This window comes from Aspergillus fischeri, genomic scaffold, assembly GCF_000149645.3.
Source record: "Aspergillus fischeri NRRL 181 1099437636264 genomic scaffold, whole genome shotgun sequence".
In the NCBI taxonomy this organism is placed as follows: Eukaryota; Fungi; Ascomycota; class Eurotiomycetes; order Eurotiales; family Aspergillaceae; genus Aspergillus; species Aspergillus fischeri.
Window position 1 is genome coordinate 5,317,374 of NW_001509762.1, and position 17,162 is coordinate 5,334,535.

Consider the following 17,162-nt stretch of genomic DNA (forward strand, 5'->3'; position numbering starts at 1 on the left):
AGTCTCCATTTAGCGGGAAATTAAATCGGGAACAGTAATATTCCAACCAGATCTAAGTGGTTCTTCTGACCAGCATGGATTATGGCAAAGGACTTCAACGAAGGAAGGCAGGATGGATCAACTAGACTTTGAGTAGTTTAAGAGATGGTAATCTTCCATGCTAACTCTCTAGACTTGTGGAAGCTTGTGGTGTTAACAGATTGTGAGATACAACCTAACCAAATAGAAAGGGAATTACCATAAGATTACCATACACCGTCACCATTTATCAGAAGTTCATTGGACCCTGAATTGTCTCTTTCGGAATAGTGCTCATGACCTCATTCGTTACAAAATGTGATGATCGACAAATGCGTGGCTTTGCGTACCTGCAGACATCGCTACCTATGGATACAGTGAGTACTAGGAGAACCCCCATTCGATTTACGAGTCAGAAATGATTGAGTCGACTTCATTTACAGATATCGTAGAACTTGGACCAATGCTGTATGCTCAACTCGGATGCTGATTCCCAACGAAACCTCGCAGAAACGTAGTGTTCCGCAGTAGAGCCACAGAGTGAACAGCTAACAATAGGTAGCTAACAATAGCAGCGCCATAAACCATCCAAAAAAAAGCAGATGACCATCCCAAATCTACCTAACCCAAGCGCCCTTTCTCATTTTACATTTATACCGTGTTTCTTTCCCCCATCGTTATCTTTGCGCACCGGCAGTCGATTGCCAGCCACGCCCTCCTTAGACATCAACACCTTCCGCACCACGAAGCCCTTTTCCTCCTCTGGTCGCGAGCGTGCGCTGTCTCCATGGTAGAATTCGCACTGAAACTTCAAGAACTTGTTGCGATGTCTGTAGATTGTGATGATATCGCCGGTGTACAGTTTCCCAAAGTGGAACCCCTCCCGAGTGCTGCTTCCCTCTGACCCACGGCGCAGTTCTGTGTCATTGACCCAGATGCACTTGCGAGTCTTGGTCGAAAGAATAGCCATTACTCCAGGAACCTCCATCCAGTTGCGCCCTGCCGCAATCTGAGCCTCGATAGCCGGCGCCCAGAAAGTCACTTCCAGTGCGTATGCAGGAATCCTCGTGTCCATAGGGTCAGGATGGCAGATGGTTGCTAGAGGACCACGCCCCCAGGATGTCATTCGATCTTCCAAGCGGATCGTGAGGTCGAATATCGATCCCGGGAGAGTAGTAAGCTTTCCTAAAAGCGGACGAGACTGTTCATGCCGGTGAAGAGAGATGGTCGGAGGAATTTCGGTGGGCATCTCATGTCGCAGGGCTGCTGAAGTGGTGTCGCTCATTATGCCCTCTGGTGGATGTGAGATTTGTCGACCGGTTCGAGCGTCGATCGTGACCGCCAATTCAATGTCAAAAACCTCCCCGGCACTCGCTTCGGGTTTATCAGAGGGGACTTTGCTATTTTCCCTGGTGATCTCCCGACTGGAACGTTCGCTAGCGGTATCGGGAAGTGGTAACTCAATCCGGCGGCTGAATTTGGCTCCCTTCGGGGTCGAAGTACTCGGGTGCGTTTCCTTGTTGAGTTCCGGGCCAGGACTTCCACCGACTCCTTCATCCACGCTAGTCTTCAGAGCCGGCAGCTCGGTGGCCGCCGGGGGACCGTGTGCCGAAGTGCCAGGGTGCCACGAGTTCATGTTCAGCTGCCCAACGAGATTCTCAGCCCCCATCAAGCTTGGCGCGGATCCAGCAAAGGGATTGTCCGGAAGGGAAAGGACAGAGTTTAGGCTGTTGCCGTCGCTTATAATCGACTCACCGGTTGAAGAAACGAAGTCATGAACGCTAAGGTCGTCACCGCCGAACGCATTCATACTGGCTCCAAAGACATTGGAACTGCGCAGGGCAGAAGAGGTAATTTCGCCAAATAAGCGTCTGGGAGTACTTTCAGGGATTGGCCGAGCAGCTGGGAAGCTTTCAATGTTTGGGAGTGATGGATAGTGAATGTCAGCAGGAAGATGGTCGATCCTGGGCCTCTTGGATTGTGCCAAGTCGTTGGAATCGTGGCTTTCGTCACCGGTAGTAACCGGTTCTGGATTGTCATTGAGCGAGATCTGTGACGCATCAAGCTCATTCTCCAGATCTTCACCAATATCAGACAGGGCCCCGAAGTCCGCGGGTTGAATATCGTTATCATCGTACTCGTCAACATCTGGCACATCACGTATCCACGGATGTTGAAAGCATTCACTTTCCTTCGGCCGTGAATGAGGGTCACGGTTCAGAAGGCGCCTAACAAAATCGACACCGGCCTCCGATACACCTTCTCTACGCAGTACGTCATAATCAGGCTCGGTAGTCATGATATTCCGCAACATCTGAGACCCTCTGTCGTCGCCTCGACCCGTGTACGGAGGTGTACCGCTAAGGATATGGAATAGTACCGCACCGAATGACCACATATCGACGGACTGATCGTATGGGGACGTTTTCGGAGGACTACAAACCAATATAAGCCATGCCCGCAATGAATAGACGTTGACTTACGGATCACCCAATCGACGTCTTTTTCTGACTTCACCTCGTCGATAGTTCTCATATTCCGGATACACCTCGGGCGCACAGTACAACAAAGTGCCACAAAATGTCTTCAAGAAGGTCTCCTCTTGAACGACCTTCGACAATCCAAAGTCTGACAGTTTCACTTTTAGCGGTTCAAGCGAAGCGATCAGGATGTTATCTGGCTTTATGTCACGATGCGTGATCCTGCGTTTGTGGAGATATTGCAATGCATGCAGGAGCTGCCGGGCCAATGTTTTGACCATGTCTTCAGGAATCTTGCCATGGGTTGAAAGATAAGTAGAAAGCTCGCCGCCAGGTACATATTCCATGATAATATAAATCCATCTGTCATGTTCATGGTGATCAATGTATTGCACGATGTTGGGCTGTTCTCAGTGGTGATTAGTTCTAAGAGTCCTGTACCAAACGAATGGGTTCCAAAACTCACATGTTTGAGATCTCTCATGATTTTCATTTCATTGTCGACCTTCTGATCAAGAATCCCGTTCTTCATGAACCTCCTCTTGTCGAGCTCCTTGGCGGCGTACACGGCTCCGTGTTGTTTTGTGGCAAGCTTGTAAACAGTTGCGAACGCTCCTTTTCCGATTTGGCCAGTCACATTGTACATGCTTCCGCCTGTCCAGTGCATTCCATACGCATTGGCTACTGTCCATTCCAGACTTGGTCGCACCGAGCCTTGAAGGTTCTTCTGCATGGCACCTGCTGGTTGCCTCTGAACTCGCTCGAGGTAACGAAGCATATTCTCAGTGTAGCGCATTGCATATCCATCCCGGGACGGAATACGGACGACGAACCTTACCTCATCAGAGGCGTTGTTGCCGCGCAACACTTGTATGACAGAACCATTGGTCAACATGCGGCTGTTCTCTTTTTGATTCTTGCGAAGACGACAATCGTCTACAACGGTGCCGTTGGTCGAGAGATCTTCAAGCATCAGAATTCCGTCGCCGGTGAGGTGGATTCGGAAGTGCGTGTTGGATATGCGCTTTGCATTGTCGTCCGGGGCAAGAAGAAGGTCGCACCGGCTTCTGTTGCGCCCAAAGCAAAAGCCTAAGTTTATATTACGGACATTGGAGGATAGTCTGAGAGCGATATCCAGAGCTGCGGTGTCCGGATCTTCGTATTCCAACTCATCTTTTTGTAAGATGTGTTGACGCGCAAGGGAAGCAGTCGCGGCCACTGCCTCATGAGCGGCAAGAGATGTTGGATGCAAGATGCAGATGATGTCTGAAACATCTTCCTCAAGCAGACCAGAGTTGTTCCGACCAATACGGCGGGGATCTGTACATGGCTGAGTCGACTCCTGAGTCGCCTCCATCTAGAATGACGAAGGATGGCTCCCAAAAGAGAAAAAAGAAAAAGAAGGAAATAGGAAAAGAGCGAATAGTTCGATAGCGCAAATTATAAAAGGAAAGACTGTCAAGGGTGGGCTGCCCGGGGTATCAAAGCCGATGCGCGTGGGGAACTATGTCTGCATAACCTACTCAATAATCAATACAAGTTCATAAAACGCTTCTGCCGTTGTTAGAAGCCTGGCACTTCGTCTCGCATTCCCTACAGGAGAGAGAAATGCCCTCTCACCTTTCAGGAGATCCAGAAGTTGAAACCGACGAAGAATTATTGTGTCCAAGGAATCTGATTCGGGGCCCTCGAATGGATATGGCTGGCCAAACGCTCTTTCCAGGCAATGTGGGAGTGGTCCTCTCGAATGGGTGTTTCCAGGCAACGAATCCACAGACACGGGAATCCGGATAGGATAAGGAATCAAGAAAGGAACACCCAAGGCAATAAAACCTAGAATTCCAAAAAAAAAAATTGAAAGCCCTTGTAGGCTACCAGGATGCACAGTGATATGCAAGACTGCACTCAATCCACTTATTCATCACAAGCGGTTATTTCTCGTCCAGACAGTTGAAGGAATGGACGACCGGGACCATTGAGTCAAAAAGCGATGAGAGGCTATGTATGAGAAAGGCTATCTGAGGCACGAAGGCTATGTCTAACGTACAATAGGCAATGGTTAGTCCACAACAGCGATCAGCCACAAGCAGAGACATTGCACGGAAACTCACACACTCAGCTGTTCCCCGTCAGCCATTTACTGGACTATCAAGATCCTATGAGTTCTGTGATGGCTGTCACTTGACAGGACTGGAGCCAACGACAGGGACGAGACAGGAGGCTGTCTGTAAAAAAGTCGTCGTCCGAGAAACAAGCTCCTAGGCTGAGGGTGAAGGTCCGCCTTTATTTTGGGGTCGAGTACGCCCCAGGCATCAACAAGGCATCAACAAGGCTAGTTCCTGAGGCCTCCATTGAAGCTCTGACCAATAGGACTGCATCGTGATTTGGCGGCTGGGGGTCATCCATGGAACATCAATGTGACATTCAACTCAGTGTTTACAAGTCTTTACGACAAGCTGGATTTAGAGAGGGGATTACAATGTCTTCTTACGAAAAGAAGTATCTAAGTTTCTATTACCGTTTCATTCCATAAGGAATACTTTGATCTGTGCTGCGCTGGTATTCGCCACTCAGAGCGCGATCGAAAACCTGCTCCAGTCTGCTGAGCGCGTTCTCGGAAACCTCTGTGACTAGTCAGAAACTACCCACCACATGTTGCTTGGGTACTGTATGCGACTTACGATAATGCACGACGATTCGGCCTCCGGATAATTTGAGGCCAAGCTCCTTTCCGATCTCGGCCAGGTCATTGGGACCTAGACCAGAGGATTCAAGGTCCAGCCATACCATGTTTGTATGTACTGGATGTTGTAACTTGCCGCCACGGGCAGTCCACATCTCGGCGACTCTCTTTGCATTGATGTGAGTTTCTCGAAGTTTACCCTTTTGACCATTGGGGTCTGGCCCGAAAGTCTCCTCGAGAGCCACCCGTGCAGCCGCAGCAATTACTCCAGCCTGACGAACGCCGCCACCGATGGATTTGCGAAACCAACGAGCCTTCTTGATGAATTCAGTGGATCCGACAATGATGCTTCCAATTGGTGCGCCCAAGCCTTTGGAGAAGCACAGACTCACACTGTCGAACAGGCCAGCATATTCTGGCAAGCTGCCGGCTCCAGAAACCACTGCTTCCCAGAGTCTCGCGCCGTCCAAATGTACCTTGACTCCGTTCTGATGAGCCCATTCTGTGATCCGACGAGCTTCGGCCAGAGGCATCACCATGCCATCCAGGGTATTCTCCAAGCTGATAAGCTTCGTTGGGCAATAATGTACGTCTTCGTCGAGCACTGCGTGCTTTTGAATGTCCTCCAGAGTAAGGTGAATACCGTTACTAGGCACGATAGGTTGTACCATGGCCCCTGTCAGAGAGCTGACGCCTCCGGCCTCGTAGCGCACGATGTGAGAGCGATGATCACAGAGAACGGAGTAAGGAGGTTGCACGAGATGTGTCCGAATGGCAACCTGATTGCCCATAGTCCCCGACATGACGAGTAAGGCGCTCTGATGGCCGGTCCGTTCGGCGACGTAGGCTTGGAGGTCATTTGTCACAGGATCCTCTTCAAAAACGTCGTCCAACAAGGTTGTCTGACAAATCGCTTCGAGCATCGATGGGGTAGGCTTGGTCATCGTGTCGCCTTGGGTGTTCTTCCATATTAGTTCCTCGTGTCTTCCACTGCACTGCAACGAACTCACTTCGCAAGTCGAATTCTGCTGCACCAGCACCCTGCCAACTACTGATCCTGCCATTGGTCCCATCGAGACGGCCTGAAGTGCTCGCCATGGCTAATACTCGATTGCGTCCGAACGTTTGAGCGGGAGAATGTGACCGGAAGGCAAGAAGTTGCCGGCGTAGAATGCGAGCGCTGTTCATCAAGAAGGATCTGAGGCCTCTTTATTGAAACTGCTCAAGCATTTAATCCAACTGGTAAGCAGCCGTGCGGAGTTGCGACTCTTGATCTTCTCCTAATTCGGTGCCCGCCCGCTCGGATACGGCAGAAAAGACCAGCAGCGTGCGGGGTCAGCTTCCATGTCTGACTCCCGAGACCTGTCCGTCCTTGGAGAGTCAGTTGCAGTCATATTAGAAGGAAGATATGCTACAATACTTTCGTACAGTGCTCAAATTAACATTGTATTCTACCAGCAATGAAGATATGAACTATACTTCGAATGATAGAAACCAGTATCCGTACAACCGAGGATAAACGGCAGCCCTCAGTCCCACGTACTGTAATGTTCAGAATGAGACCCAGTCGTAAGGTATTGGAGCAAATACGTCCCTGTAATATGACCGCTAGTTCAATACCTTAGCAATTGACCGTTATGATAAAAACGTCATGATGAAAGGGGAAAAAAGTGAAACACCCCAAACGCGTTCGTGCTTTATCGATAGCCGAAAGAGGAATAGCTGGACCCGTCAACATGTTAATGGAACGCCTTACTCAGCATTCGAGATCACTGTGGGCATCATACTACAAGACCGCAATTGGGCTAGCCCTTCTTTTGTCCTCGACAGTCGCCAGTCGCCAGTTCTTGTGCTAAATGTGATCATTAGAATGGATCTGTCGAAACTCGCTCGTCCCGCTATTCTCTGCCAGTGTTCACGCTGTTCGAGCTCCCTCGCTGCGCTCGAAAATGAGTGGGCAAGGCTGTCCAACTCCTACGCCGTCGCTACAGGATGGCTGAGCGTCGAACTTCACCGGGTCTCGATCTCAACCGAGAAGAAACAGGTGCCGCAGAACTCTGAAATGAGCCTTTTGCGGGGTCGTATCCTGCAGGAAATTGCTTGCAAGCTGTGTCAGCAGAAACTGGGGGTCCTGTGTGCTTTAGACGATGGGTGAGTGCGGAAGTCAAGAAGCAGGCTCATGTGCAAGTGCGCCTTCTAACTGGGCTACAGTCCTAATATCTTCTGGAAGCTACCCAAGGTATCATTTAGGGAGATCGTCACCATGCGCACCGTTGAACCCCTTTTCAAAGACGGATCCCTCGAACGTATCCTCTGTCCAACTCCGAAAGAGTCCACCAGTCGGGCTTTAGTATCTACCGGTCCCCACAAGGTCGACGGGAATACCATGTCGATGGAACAGCAGATCCAGCATCAAGGTGTCAGCATTGATTACATTTCCAACTCCGTTAACAACCTGCATGATACCATGTCGGAATTGAAACATTCCTTCACATCGCTTCGGATAGAGTTAAATGGTCCTGGGCGCCTTCCCTCTGACAGTTCTGGTACTCATGGAAGCGATTTCGATATGATCAGGACGGTGTTGAAAGAACTCAAATCGAAAGCCGAAGAAATTGAGACATTGAAGTTGGAGATCCAGGCTCTCCAGTTGAAGAACCGATACATGGAGGAGCAGACAACAAGGCACCCTGCTGCAACTTTCGGCACGGAAACGACTGCAATGCCAGAAGTCCGGAGTCCTGGGCTCCTTCAGGCTGGTAGGAAACGGCCCTGGCCCGACTCGTTTCCAAGTGGTCGCACCGAGCCCATTGCGGACTCCTTCGATGAGGAAGATGACACATTCGGCGACTTCTCTCTCGCGGATATGCATGCTCAATCGGTCAAAATTCCCTTGAAAGATCCCGAGCCTGGCCGTGCCATAACCGATTCAACCCACCATCAGATACCGCCTGAATCGCCTAGACTTCGTATTGAGGTCACTCGATCGCGTCAACATACGCCTCACTTTGACAACATGGTTGAAGACACTCAAGGCACAAATATGGACACGCAACAGCCCGCTGTGGTCAAGCGGCCTCGCATATTCCATTCGGCTGACCGGCCTTCCGGGGGAAACACCGAGAAGAGAAGGCCAGGACGACCGCGTAAATCATTCAGCCAGTCTGCCAAGCCGGACTTCCCTCAGACACCAAAACCGACACCGTTGAGCGAACAAAATGGCAACGTTGGTACAGGTAGTCAAAATGAGCAAATACCGTCAAACACGAGCCCTAGCGAAGCACTGGAGGCCAGGCAACGGGGCTCTACTCGTTCGCGAACCTTGCGTAGTCAATCGCGGCCCCCTTCACGGCGTCAGTCGGGCAATGCAGTTTCCCAATCGACGGACGGAGATCAAAACGCATTAGAAGGAAGTCTGCCAATGAATACGGAGGAAACGTCCCAACACTCAAACAAAGAAGCAGGCAGTCAACCACGGAATCATGAGATTGACTCCACGAAGGAGAATCTGCCGACATCAACGCAGATCAAGCCTTCAGGCATTAACGATGATGACGAGAGACGAAAGCAAATAGCAGCGCGGGACACGATGGCGCGCTTAGCAATGCAACGCGAGGAAGCAATGGAGACTGAGGAGGGCCGGTGACAATATAGGGTGCAGTTTATAACATGTATTTCTAGAAAACTGTTCAAGATAAAGAGTTATAAACTGGCCTTTACTATGCCTATCATCGTAGTGGTTTGGCACTGCAGAAATGTTCATGTCATGTAATTCATCTATCTTCATCAACCTCAACCAAATGTCTGGGTATCCTGACTTCGATCATTCAATAATCCAACGATAACCGACATTTACACAAGATGAGGCCATATATGCAAGACGCAAATAACCCCCATGAGAAATTCCTCTATTTGACACACATAAACCCACAGCCCTCCCTGGCCCTTTCGCAGGCCTTCTTCAACGCCTGTTCCTCCGCGTCCGTCCATTTAACAGTCAACTCATCCCACGGTTTGCGCGAATTGAATTCCTCCCGGAAAGTTTTGTGCATGGCCTGCAGGCGGCTGACTTCTCGTGGGTCACCGGTGCCCGAGTATACCATGAACAGGGTACAAGGTGGAAGGGATTCGTAGATGCGTTGGATGTTGGCAACTGTGCGGGCTACTGTATCTGCCAGGGCATTCTGAGCAGCAGCAGAAGGCTCGACTGTGCCAGAACCCGTGGGAGTAGTTTCTTCGGGAGGAGGAACCAACGTCGTCGACTCGTTGGCGTTGTTCGGGTCAGGGAGACGATTGCACCACCCGCGGAGAACCTCGAGTTCTCGCATTCGGGCCCAGGTGAAATCCACTCCGCCACCTGGAACGGACGGGTTGCTGGGATCGCCTTTCACGACGGCGGAGACGCCTTGAACTACTTCTTCGTCGTTCTGGCACCCAATCGCGACGGTCGCCTGCGACCCGAATCCGCGCTCGGGGTTGCCCCAGTCCACGACGGCTCCTGTACGGCCTTCGCCAGAGGTGGTTGCTTTCCCTGGGCGCGGGGAACGGCCAAGACGCCGGAAGATGCTCTCGTTTGAGGCGTCGCTTGTGCCCCATCGCTCGCCCTTTTCGCATTTTTGCTTCACCAGCTCCAGCACGGCACGGGCGTCCTCCACGGAGTCATGGCCAGTTTGGCCCTTTTGGATTTCCTTGCCGAGATATTTCTGAGTGAGCCACTTCAAGCTGCATTTGAGCGGTGGTCCGCGAGGGTGGGGATAGATGATTGCGGTGTCAACAATGAAGGGATGGGTAAGCTTGAGAGCGTTCAGGTCGGAATTGAGCGAGTGGCCCACCAGTACCGTGCGCGGAGTGAGGATATTGAGTAACTTTTGCTGAATGTCGGCGAGGGTGGTCGTGACAGAATCCAATTTCTCTTTTGTGATTCCGGAAAAGCGGGTCAGGTAGTCGATGATGGGCAACTGTGGCTTCACAAGCTCATCCAACACCACTTCGCCATCCCACCGTACCAAGCTGATACGTGTAAGTTCTGATTTACCACCTTCTGTGATGCACATCTCACAATCCAGAGCCAGTACATCGCGACCGGCAGTTACACTGCCTTGCTGAATCTCATGCTCAGGAACTTGTCCCGCTTCCCAGCTCGAAACATGTGTATCGACCCAACCATCCTCGGTCGACTGGCCAGCTCTTTTGCGATTTTCCGCCAACGCCAACTTCTCATTTTCAGTTGACAAGAGGGCCGGATGAAGGACATAATCGTTTTCGCGCAGATCGTCAACACTGCTAATGAATGCCGTGATAGGCGTACGCTTAGGGACGTAGCTTTTGTCTACCTTAGGCGGTTTAGGGCCCTTGCCCCCACTCTCTTTGTTCTTCGGTAAGGAAGAAAGTAAGATGGCTTGAAGAGGAGAATGAACCTTGTTGTACTTTGAGTCTCCAGGAGCTCTGACGGGCCAGATGTGTGGAAACATGTCCGCCAGTGGTTGTAATGGTTCCGGAAGATTGTCTCGCGTTAAAGAACGGGGGTTGAATCGGTGCGATCGATCTTCCAGCGGAAGGCCTTGTTTCCAGCGAAGGAAGTTGGCCTTGTCCTCATCCCCTTCGGCCGACTTGTTAGCATCGGAGTCTTTCTGCTCTGCGTCGGGAGCTTGAGTCGATCGAGAATCCTCATCTTCAGGTTGCGGTTTCAACGGAAGAGTCCCGTCAAACATCCCCATTTCCAGACCGGGAACCATCAACACGACAATTTTTCTAATATGACCCGAATGCTTGATGGAGATCCACTGAGGTGCAATGCCATCCGCGAAACAGTAAAGCAATAGGTTTTGGAGATCCGCGATGCGGATGGAGGATTGCAGTCGACCTTCCACATAGGTAAGCACAGGATATTTTGTCTTTTCGCCGTCGACTCTTTTCTTTTTCGTGGGTCTTTGCACCGATACACCGTCTTTCATCTGATCATGGGCTTTTTCTGTAGGTGTCGCATCAGAACCTGCAGTAGCTATCGCGCTGTCGTCTGCCGCTTGTGATTTTGCGCCGTGAAGAAGTGATAGAGTTTGGGCTACTCCAAAGCCATTAGTATTATCGGAAGGATGCCCGACTGGATCCTCATCATCTGAGCATTCGGCTTCTCTGCGCTTGCGCTTGTTTGTTCCAGCCATATCTGGACCGGTGGTGCCCAACAAAAGCAGATATTTAGTGGCTAGGGAGGTTGCAACCACTTAAGATATAGGACATCCGTGTTCCTTGTGAATAACTGTCTTAGATTACAAAACCGAACTCGGCATAAAGCAGTTTTTCGAAACCTCCTCGCCGGTTGTTTGTCCAGAATGCTCAGCAGAAGGGATTGGATGGACTTTTTGAGACCACGTGATAATAAGTATCCCAGACATCAGATTTGAGTATTGAATCACGTGATGATTATATCCACGAACTGCTTACTGACCAAACGTTGCTGCTTCCAAAGAGGTCGTCTAAGTCAAGCTAACGGTGTACTTCTCATTTTTGATTGATTTGTAATGCTCCCTGGATCAATTACTCCCAGATGCGAAGTCCAATGGGCGAAGGAAAATATCATTGCTGACTCATTGCGATGGCGTCAGGGCGGATTATGATTGATCCGCAGCTAAACAGTTTCTCCGCGGAATCGAACCCAACAAAAGCGTAAGAAACGGTACGGTACCTTACGTGCCTCCAAGTCTGGGCCCGATCTGATAAGCCAAAAATTCGCCTTCCGGTCTTGTGCATCCCATCTCTTTCCCCTCCGTACTTCCATCGCCTTGTATACTTGAGAGGACATTGCGTCTTCTTTCTTTCTCATCCTACTCCTTGGTCCCCCTTTCCTTCAAAAAAAGACCCATAGATTGTCTTCCGCCTCCTAGCTGTTACACTACCAGCTCCCCGTTAATCAAAAGGTCTATTCCATCAGGCAATCTAACCCCACGACTGTGCCCCGCGATATTCTCTCTCAAGCACCATGTCGACGCTCAACGAAATTACCTCGGACGCCGACTTCTCGGCACACACCTCCTCTCTTCCTCCCTCAGCCTTACTAGTCCTCTACTTCCATGCGCCGTGGGCAGCTCCCTGCGCCCAGATGCGCGCCGTTCTCTCCGCCCTCGCCTCCCAGCACCCGGTTACCACCCCGCCCACCATCTCCTTCGTGAGCATCAACGCCGAAGAACTCCCCGACATCTCCGAAGAGTACAACGTCACAGCAGTCCCCTACGTGGTCCTTATCCGCAACGTCCAGATCCTCGAATCCGTTAGCGGCAGCGACGCCGTCAAGGTGCGCGATGCGGTCGAGCGGCACGCGGGCGCTGGATCGGGCGCGGGCGCAGACGGCGCGAACAAGACGGCTATCCCTCCTCCTTTGACGGCTACGCCTCGCGAAAATGCCCCTGCGGCTGCTACGCAACCGCCCGCTCCCTCGACCCAGGCATTGACGCCCGAGCAGTCCAAGGAGGCGCTGTTTGCACGGTTGGCGGAGCTGGTGAAGGCCGCGCCGGTTATGCTCTTCATGAAGGGTACACCTAGTGCGCCGCAGTGCGGATTCAGTCGCCAGTTGGTTGCCATCCTGCGGGAGAAGAGTGTCAAGTACGGGTTCTTCAATATTCTGGCCGATGAGGACGTAAGGCAGGGGTTGAAGGAGTTTGCGGACTGGCCTACATTTCCTCAGTTGTGGGTTGAGGGGGAGCTGGTTGGTGGATTAGATATCGTACGTTCTTCTATCATCGCTTCTGCGGCTGGAAAGTCATTGCTAACTGATATGCTTTTGCTACAGGTCAAGGAAGAGATCAACAACGACCCTGATTTCCTGAGCCAGTTCTCAGTTAACAAAGCTCCTGCTACCGCTTGAAGGTACGACGGGTGCTCTTGGTACATGATACAAACTTCCTTGAAAACCATTTATACTCCCATGTATTCCCTCTTCGTTAGACTTGAGTTTTAGCAATGATGAATATAATTTCTTTTCGTGTTCAAATACGATTACACATGTACAGTGGTGTGCTTTGCCTCAACCATGCATGCGCCGCGGAATTCAGCATGCGCAGGTATCGGAAGGATGAATATTGTCTGATAACCCGCTACAGTACATGAAGCTCTTATACTTCGATAGCAGTGAATTCAAAAGTTCAAGGTGGATGCTCCTTGTTGAAAAGCACATCGCTAAGCTAAACTTGCGTCCGCAATACCAAGAAAAAATTCCTGGTTTACTCTGTTCCATGATTCTCGGCGGTAGCTTCACCCTCTCCGGCCGCGTTGATCGCATCTCTGGGCCCCAGAATCCTGGTCCAGTGCCAAGTATGGTACTGGACGTTACGACACTTTCTGAAGGTGGAGAGGACGGCGTCCTCGTCGACGTAGGCGCCGGCCAGCCACCGCTTACCCTGTTCGGTGTTGAACTGGTTACGGGCGTGGAGGACTCGGCGATTCTCGAAGATGACACATTCGCCCGGTTTTAACTTCAGCTGGAAGACGTTGTAAGGGCGTTCGATTTCACTCGCAAAAGCCGTGAGAGCTCGCCTGTACCCGGGCCAGTTCGCGTGGATGTCCTCGTCCAAGATAATGGGCGCTTGGAAAGGGGGCGAGTAGTTGACGTGAACGATTCGATTTTTCGGGTCGCCGTCTTCCGTCTCCAATACAGGCCAGCTGTTGTTGTAGATGTGTTCCTTGTGGTTGTATTCGTAGTTCAGGTGCAGCTTGGTCAGATCTTCGAATCGTTCTGGGCATCTCCAACGCATTGAATCCGCAACTCGGAAGCTGTCCACGAACAGGGACTCGCCCCCGTCGCATGAGTTCTCGAGGCAATGCAGCAGCTGGAAGCCCGGGGGCTCGTTCATGTACATGAGATCCATGTGGAATCCGAGGGAGACGTTGGTGTAGGCGACGTTCTTCGCTTCGGGAACGCTGCGGACATCCCATGTCGGTCCGTAGAAGGTGTTCCGCAGGGGGCCCATCTTGGTTGCAATCTTCTCAACCATCTCCCGTGAATCGGGGATATCCTTAACGAAGATGATGCCCATCAGAGCTAGATGGCGCATAGACGTGATGAATGCTGTTTCGTCATTCATGTAATCCTCGTACGAGACCCAGTACTGTCTTCCTTCCATAGTCTTCTTGTCCCAGAGAAATCGACGCCTCATCTTGCCCGTATCCGATTTGGGAGGGTTGGCCCTGTGGTCTTTAAACATTGCCACATCATACTTGGACACATGGTCCGGGCCCCATCCCTCGATATCAGTTGCCCACTTTATCTGCAGCTCCTTGCCGTCCCACTGAACGTCCCGAGGAACAATTGCTGAAGGGATGTCCGAAGTGCGGAACTTGCGCTGTTTCGAATGCTCGTCTACGCAGAGGTTGCATTTACAGGCGTCGCGTAGGAGCAGGTACCTGAAGCGCCGGGCTTCTCCGTCAATCATGACATCCAGTTTGGCTCTCAATAGCCTGACCCCTTCCGGGGCGGGCTTTCCCAAATATTCTTGAGAATAGTCACCATGATTGCGTTTTGAGATCACTCTGTTCAGGTCAGGATAGTCTGTCTTTAGCCCCTGTGCCTGTTCCGTAGATGGGGCTGAATAGCTCCGTCGGGCGAGGAATGGGCGTAGAGGGATGCTCCGCCATGGTAGCCGGACGAGAGGTCTTAGAACCCGGCTCATGGTGTCTCAGCGGTACTTCGATGAACCGCAATCTTGAACAATGTCTGGAGGAACGGGAGGGATGTTGATGTTTACAAAGTAGTGTCATGCAATCCAAACGCGGAGTCGCGTGTGTCTTGTTTCCACGCCGAGGTTACAGACCACATATGGATTAGTGGAGTGCCGCCTTAGCCAGACCACCTGAGTTCCTCTCAGACAGATGGCGATGTCGCTGCTCGCTGCTCGCTTTGTACGTCAACTCTGGATGTACTGAAGGAGCTGACAGGATGACCATTGATGCAATACTAATGCGAGAATCTCCTACTGAGGTCGAGATTGATTGCATAATGTTATCCATTGGTCACTACCTCCATCTGCCCGCCAATGTCCGTCAGCTGTGTCAGTGATTACTGCATACGTCACGATAGAAAGCACTGCCATTGGTGGTATAATTATATCCAGCACGAAGCATTGAGCAAGAATGCCTATCTTGACAATCAAAGCATTCCAGAATTCCAAACAGTATCACTGAGAAAAGGTAGCAACAGTAGCATAGCAGCAGAACGGAGATGACCCGTACGTAGCGTTCCCTTTACGTATTGTTTACCCAACGAGAACCATCCTGCTCCATCCCCCAGATCCTGATTTATCCACAGCTTATCGGCGGAGTGCAAGCCTAATTCCATCCTAAAAATCTTTTTATCCATTGCTGCAACACTACAATATCGCCGTTAGGATCATCCATCCCATTCTGATGAAAGGGTCCTGGTCACCAAGTTTGCGCTGACGATCTCCGACAACCCCCGACACCGACAGCCCAGCCTAGTCCAAGCACAAGCCAAAGCCCTTTGCTTCACATATCACATGCATGTCGGCCGGGGGCGAACACCTCAAGGATGAGGTACGTCTGCCCTTGAAGTCCCGCCGTCTCTCGATATCGACCCTTGAGCCTTCAATCCAAGTACTAACACGAGAAAAGGGCACGCGACGTCAAGTCGTTCTCTCAGGTGGAATCGCCGGGCTGGTCTCGCGGTGAGTCCAGCCTGCCTCTACTGCTCTGAATCGTAATCGCAGCAGCTAATCCACCACCCTTTTGCGAAAACAGATTCTGCGTCGCCCCTCTAGACGTCGTCAAGATCCGCCTCCAACTGCAGATCCACTCCCTCTCCGACCCAGCCTCCCACCGCGATGTAGTCGGTCCAATATACAAGGGGACCCTCTCCACCATGAGGGCGATCATCAAGCAAGAAGGGATAACAGTGCGCTTTCCTTATTCCCCGCCCGACCATCAAGGGGGGGGAAAAAAAGCTAACGGATCCTGCCAACAGGGCCTCTGGAAAGGCAACATCCCCGCCGAACTCATGTACGTCTGCTACGGCGCCCTACAGTTCACAGCCTACCGCACCACAACCCAAGTTCTCGCACAACTCGATCCGCACCGTCTCCCGCCCGCCCTGGAATCTTTCGTCTCGGGCGCTGTAGCCGGCGGCCTAGCTACGGCGTCGACGTACCCACTCGACCTGCTGCGAACGCGCTTCGCGGCCCAGGGCACCGAGCGCATCTATACCTCGCTGCTGGCGTCGGTGCAGGACATTGCGCGGAATGAAGGGCCGGCGGGATTCTTCCGGGGCTGCAGTGCGGCGGTTGGTCAGATCGTCCCGTATATGGGGCTGTTTTTCGCGACATATGAGTCGTTGAGACCGGTGCTGTCCGGGCTGGAAAACATGCCGTTCGGGTCCGGTGATGCCGCTGCAGGAGTCATTGCCAGTGTTCTGGCCAAGACTGGGGTGTTTCCGCTTGACCTCGTGCGAAAGCGACTCCAGGTCCAGGGCCCAACGCGCACACTGTATGTGCATCGCAATATCCCCGAATACCGCGGCGTATTTAGCACCATCGCTATGATAGTGCGTACCCAGGGAGTCCGGGGCCTCTACCGGGGACTGACGGTGAGTTTGATCAAGGCCGCACCAGCAAGTGCCATCACCATGTGGACTTACGAGCGATCTTTAAAACTCCTCCACGACTTCCGCGTCGCTGAATGACTTGATGAAACAACCCTTCTGTAATATTATCTACTTGTACAATAGTCCTTGTTTGAGCCTGTACCGTCCTCACGAACATAGACAAAAAGTGGCATTCTGGATTATTCTAATACTTCGCGATATCTGCCTGTTCCCTTTTTTTACAGGAAAGAGTTCAAAGACTGAAGATCAACGCTAGGAAAAGCATTAACAAGAGGGGTTGTCGCAAGCGGAAGGATGGAATACAGTCAGAGCTTTGGCAGAAAAACAGAGACACAGGAAGCAGATCTATCAGATGATGGCGAGCGGACAAAGCAAGAAA

At 51.5% G+C, this 17,162-nt stretch overlaps 7 protein-coding genes across 7 annotated transcripts, besides 1 other annotated feature; 3 read left to right on the top strand and 4 right to left on the bottom strand.

Moving 5' to 3' along the window:
- Nucleotides 1-658: 658 nt before the first annotated feature.
- Nucleotides 659-3,855, bottom strand: NFIA_090160 (serine/threonine-protein kinase; the record flags this gene model as incomplete). Its single annotated transcript, XM_001260954.1, has 3 exons — nucleotides 659-2,453; nucleotides 2,502-2,902; nucleotides 2,965-3,855. The coding sequence occupies 3 exons, from the start codon at nucleotides 3,853-3,855 to the stop codon at nucleotides 659-661; spliced, it is 3,087 nt and encodes a 1,028-aa protein (XP_001260955.1).
- A 950-nt stretch (nucleotides 3,856-4,805) lies between these two features.
- Nucleotides 4,806-4,830: a microsatellite.
- Nucleotides 4,831-5,012: 182 nt separating this feature from the next.
- Nucleotides 5,013-6,254, bottom strand: NFIA_090170 (threonine aldolase GLY1; the record flags this gene model as incomplete). The annotated part of the gene is made up of 2 exons (XM_001260955.1): nucleotides 5,013-5,122; nucleotides 5,180-6,254. The coding sequence occupies 2 exons, from the start codon at nucleotides 6,252-6,254 to the stop codon at nucleotides 5,013-5,015; spliced, it is 1,185 nt and encodes a 394-aa protein (XP_001260956.1).
- Nucleotides 6,255-7,051: 797 nt separating this feature from the next.
- On the top strand, nucleotides 7,052-8,827 carry NFIA_090180 (uncharacterized protein; the record flags this gene model as incomplete). Its single annotated transcript, XM_001260956.1, has 2 exons — nucleotides 7,052-7,332; nucleotides 7,393-8,827. 2 exons carry the CDS (start codon nucleotides 7,052-7,054, stop codon nucleotides 8,825-8,827), a joined length of 1,716 nt encoding a protein of 571 aa, XP_001260957.1.
- A 262-nt stretch (nucleotides 8,828-9,089) lies between these two features.
- NFIA_090190 (RNA exonuclease) lies at nucleotides 9,090-11,342 on the bottom strand (the record flags this gene model as incomplete). Its single annotated transcript, XM_001260957.1, has 1 exon — nucleotides 9,090-11,342. The coding sequence occupies one exon, from the start codon at nucleotides 11,340-11,342 to the stop codon at nucleotides 9,090-9,092; it is 2,253 nt and encodes a 750-aa protein (XP_001260958.1).
- Nucleotides 11,343-12,157: 815 nt separating this feature from the next.
- NFIA_090200 (PICOT family protein) lies at nucleotides 12,158-13,039 on the top strand (the record flags this gene model as incomplete). Its single annotated transcript, XM_001260958.1, has 2 exons — nucleotides 12,158-12,898; nucleotides 12,965-13,039. 2 exons carry the CDS (start codon nucleotides 12,158-12,160, stop codon nucleotides 13,037-13,039), a joined length of 816 nt encoding a protein of 271 aa, XP_001260959.1.
- A 355-nt stretch (nucleotides 13,040-13,394) lies between these two features.
- Nucleotides 13,395-14,840, bottom strand: NFIA_090210 (putative Gamma-butyrobetaine hydroxylase subfamily; the record flags this gene model as incomplete). The annotated part of the gene is made up of 1 exon (XM_001260959.1): nucleotides 13,395-14,840. One exon carries the CDS (start codon nucleotides 14,838-14,840, stop codon nucleotides 13,395-13,397), a length of 1,446 nt encoding a protein of 481 aa, XP_001260960.1.
- An 847-nt stretch (nucleotides 14,841-15,687) lies between these two features.
- On the top strand, nucleotides 15,688-16,861 carry NFIA_090220 (thiamine transporter TPC1; the record flags this gene model as incomplete). Its single annotated transcript, XM_001260960.1, has 4 exons — nucleotides 15,688-15,720; nucleotides 15,799-15,851; nucleotides 15,925-16,078; nucleotides 16,148-16,861. The coding sequence occupies 4 exons, from the start codon at nucleotides 15,688-15,690 to the stop codon at nucleotides 16,859-16,861; spliced, it is 954 nt and encodes a 317-aa protein (XP_001260961.1).
- Between the last annotated feature and the right edge of the window lie 301 nt (nucleotides 16,862-17,162).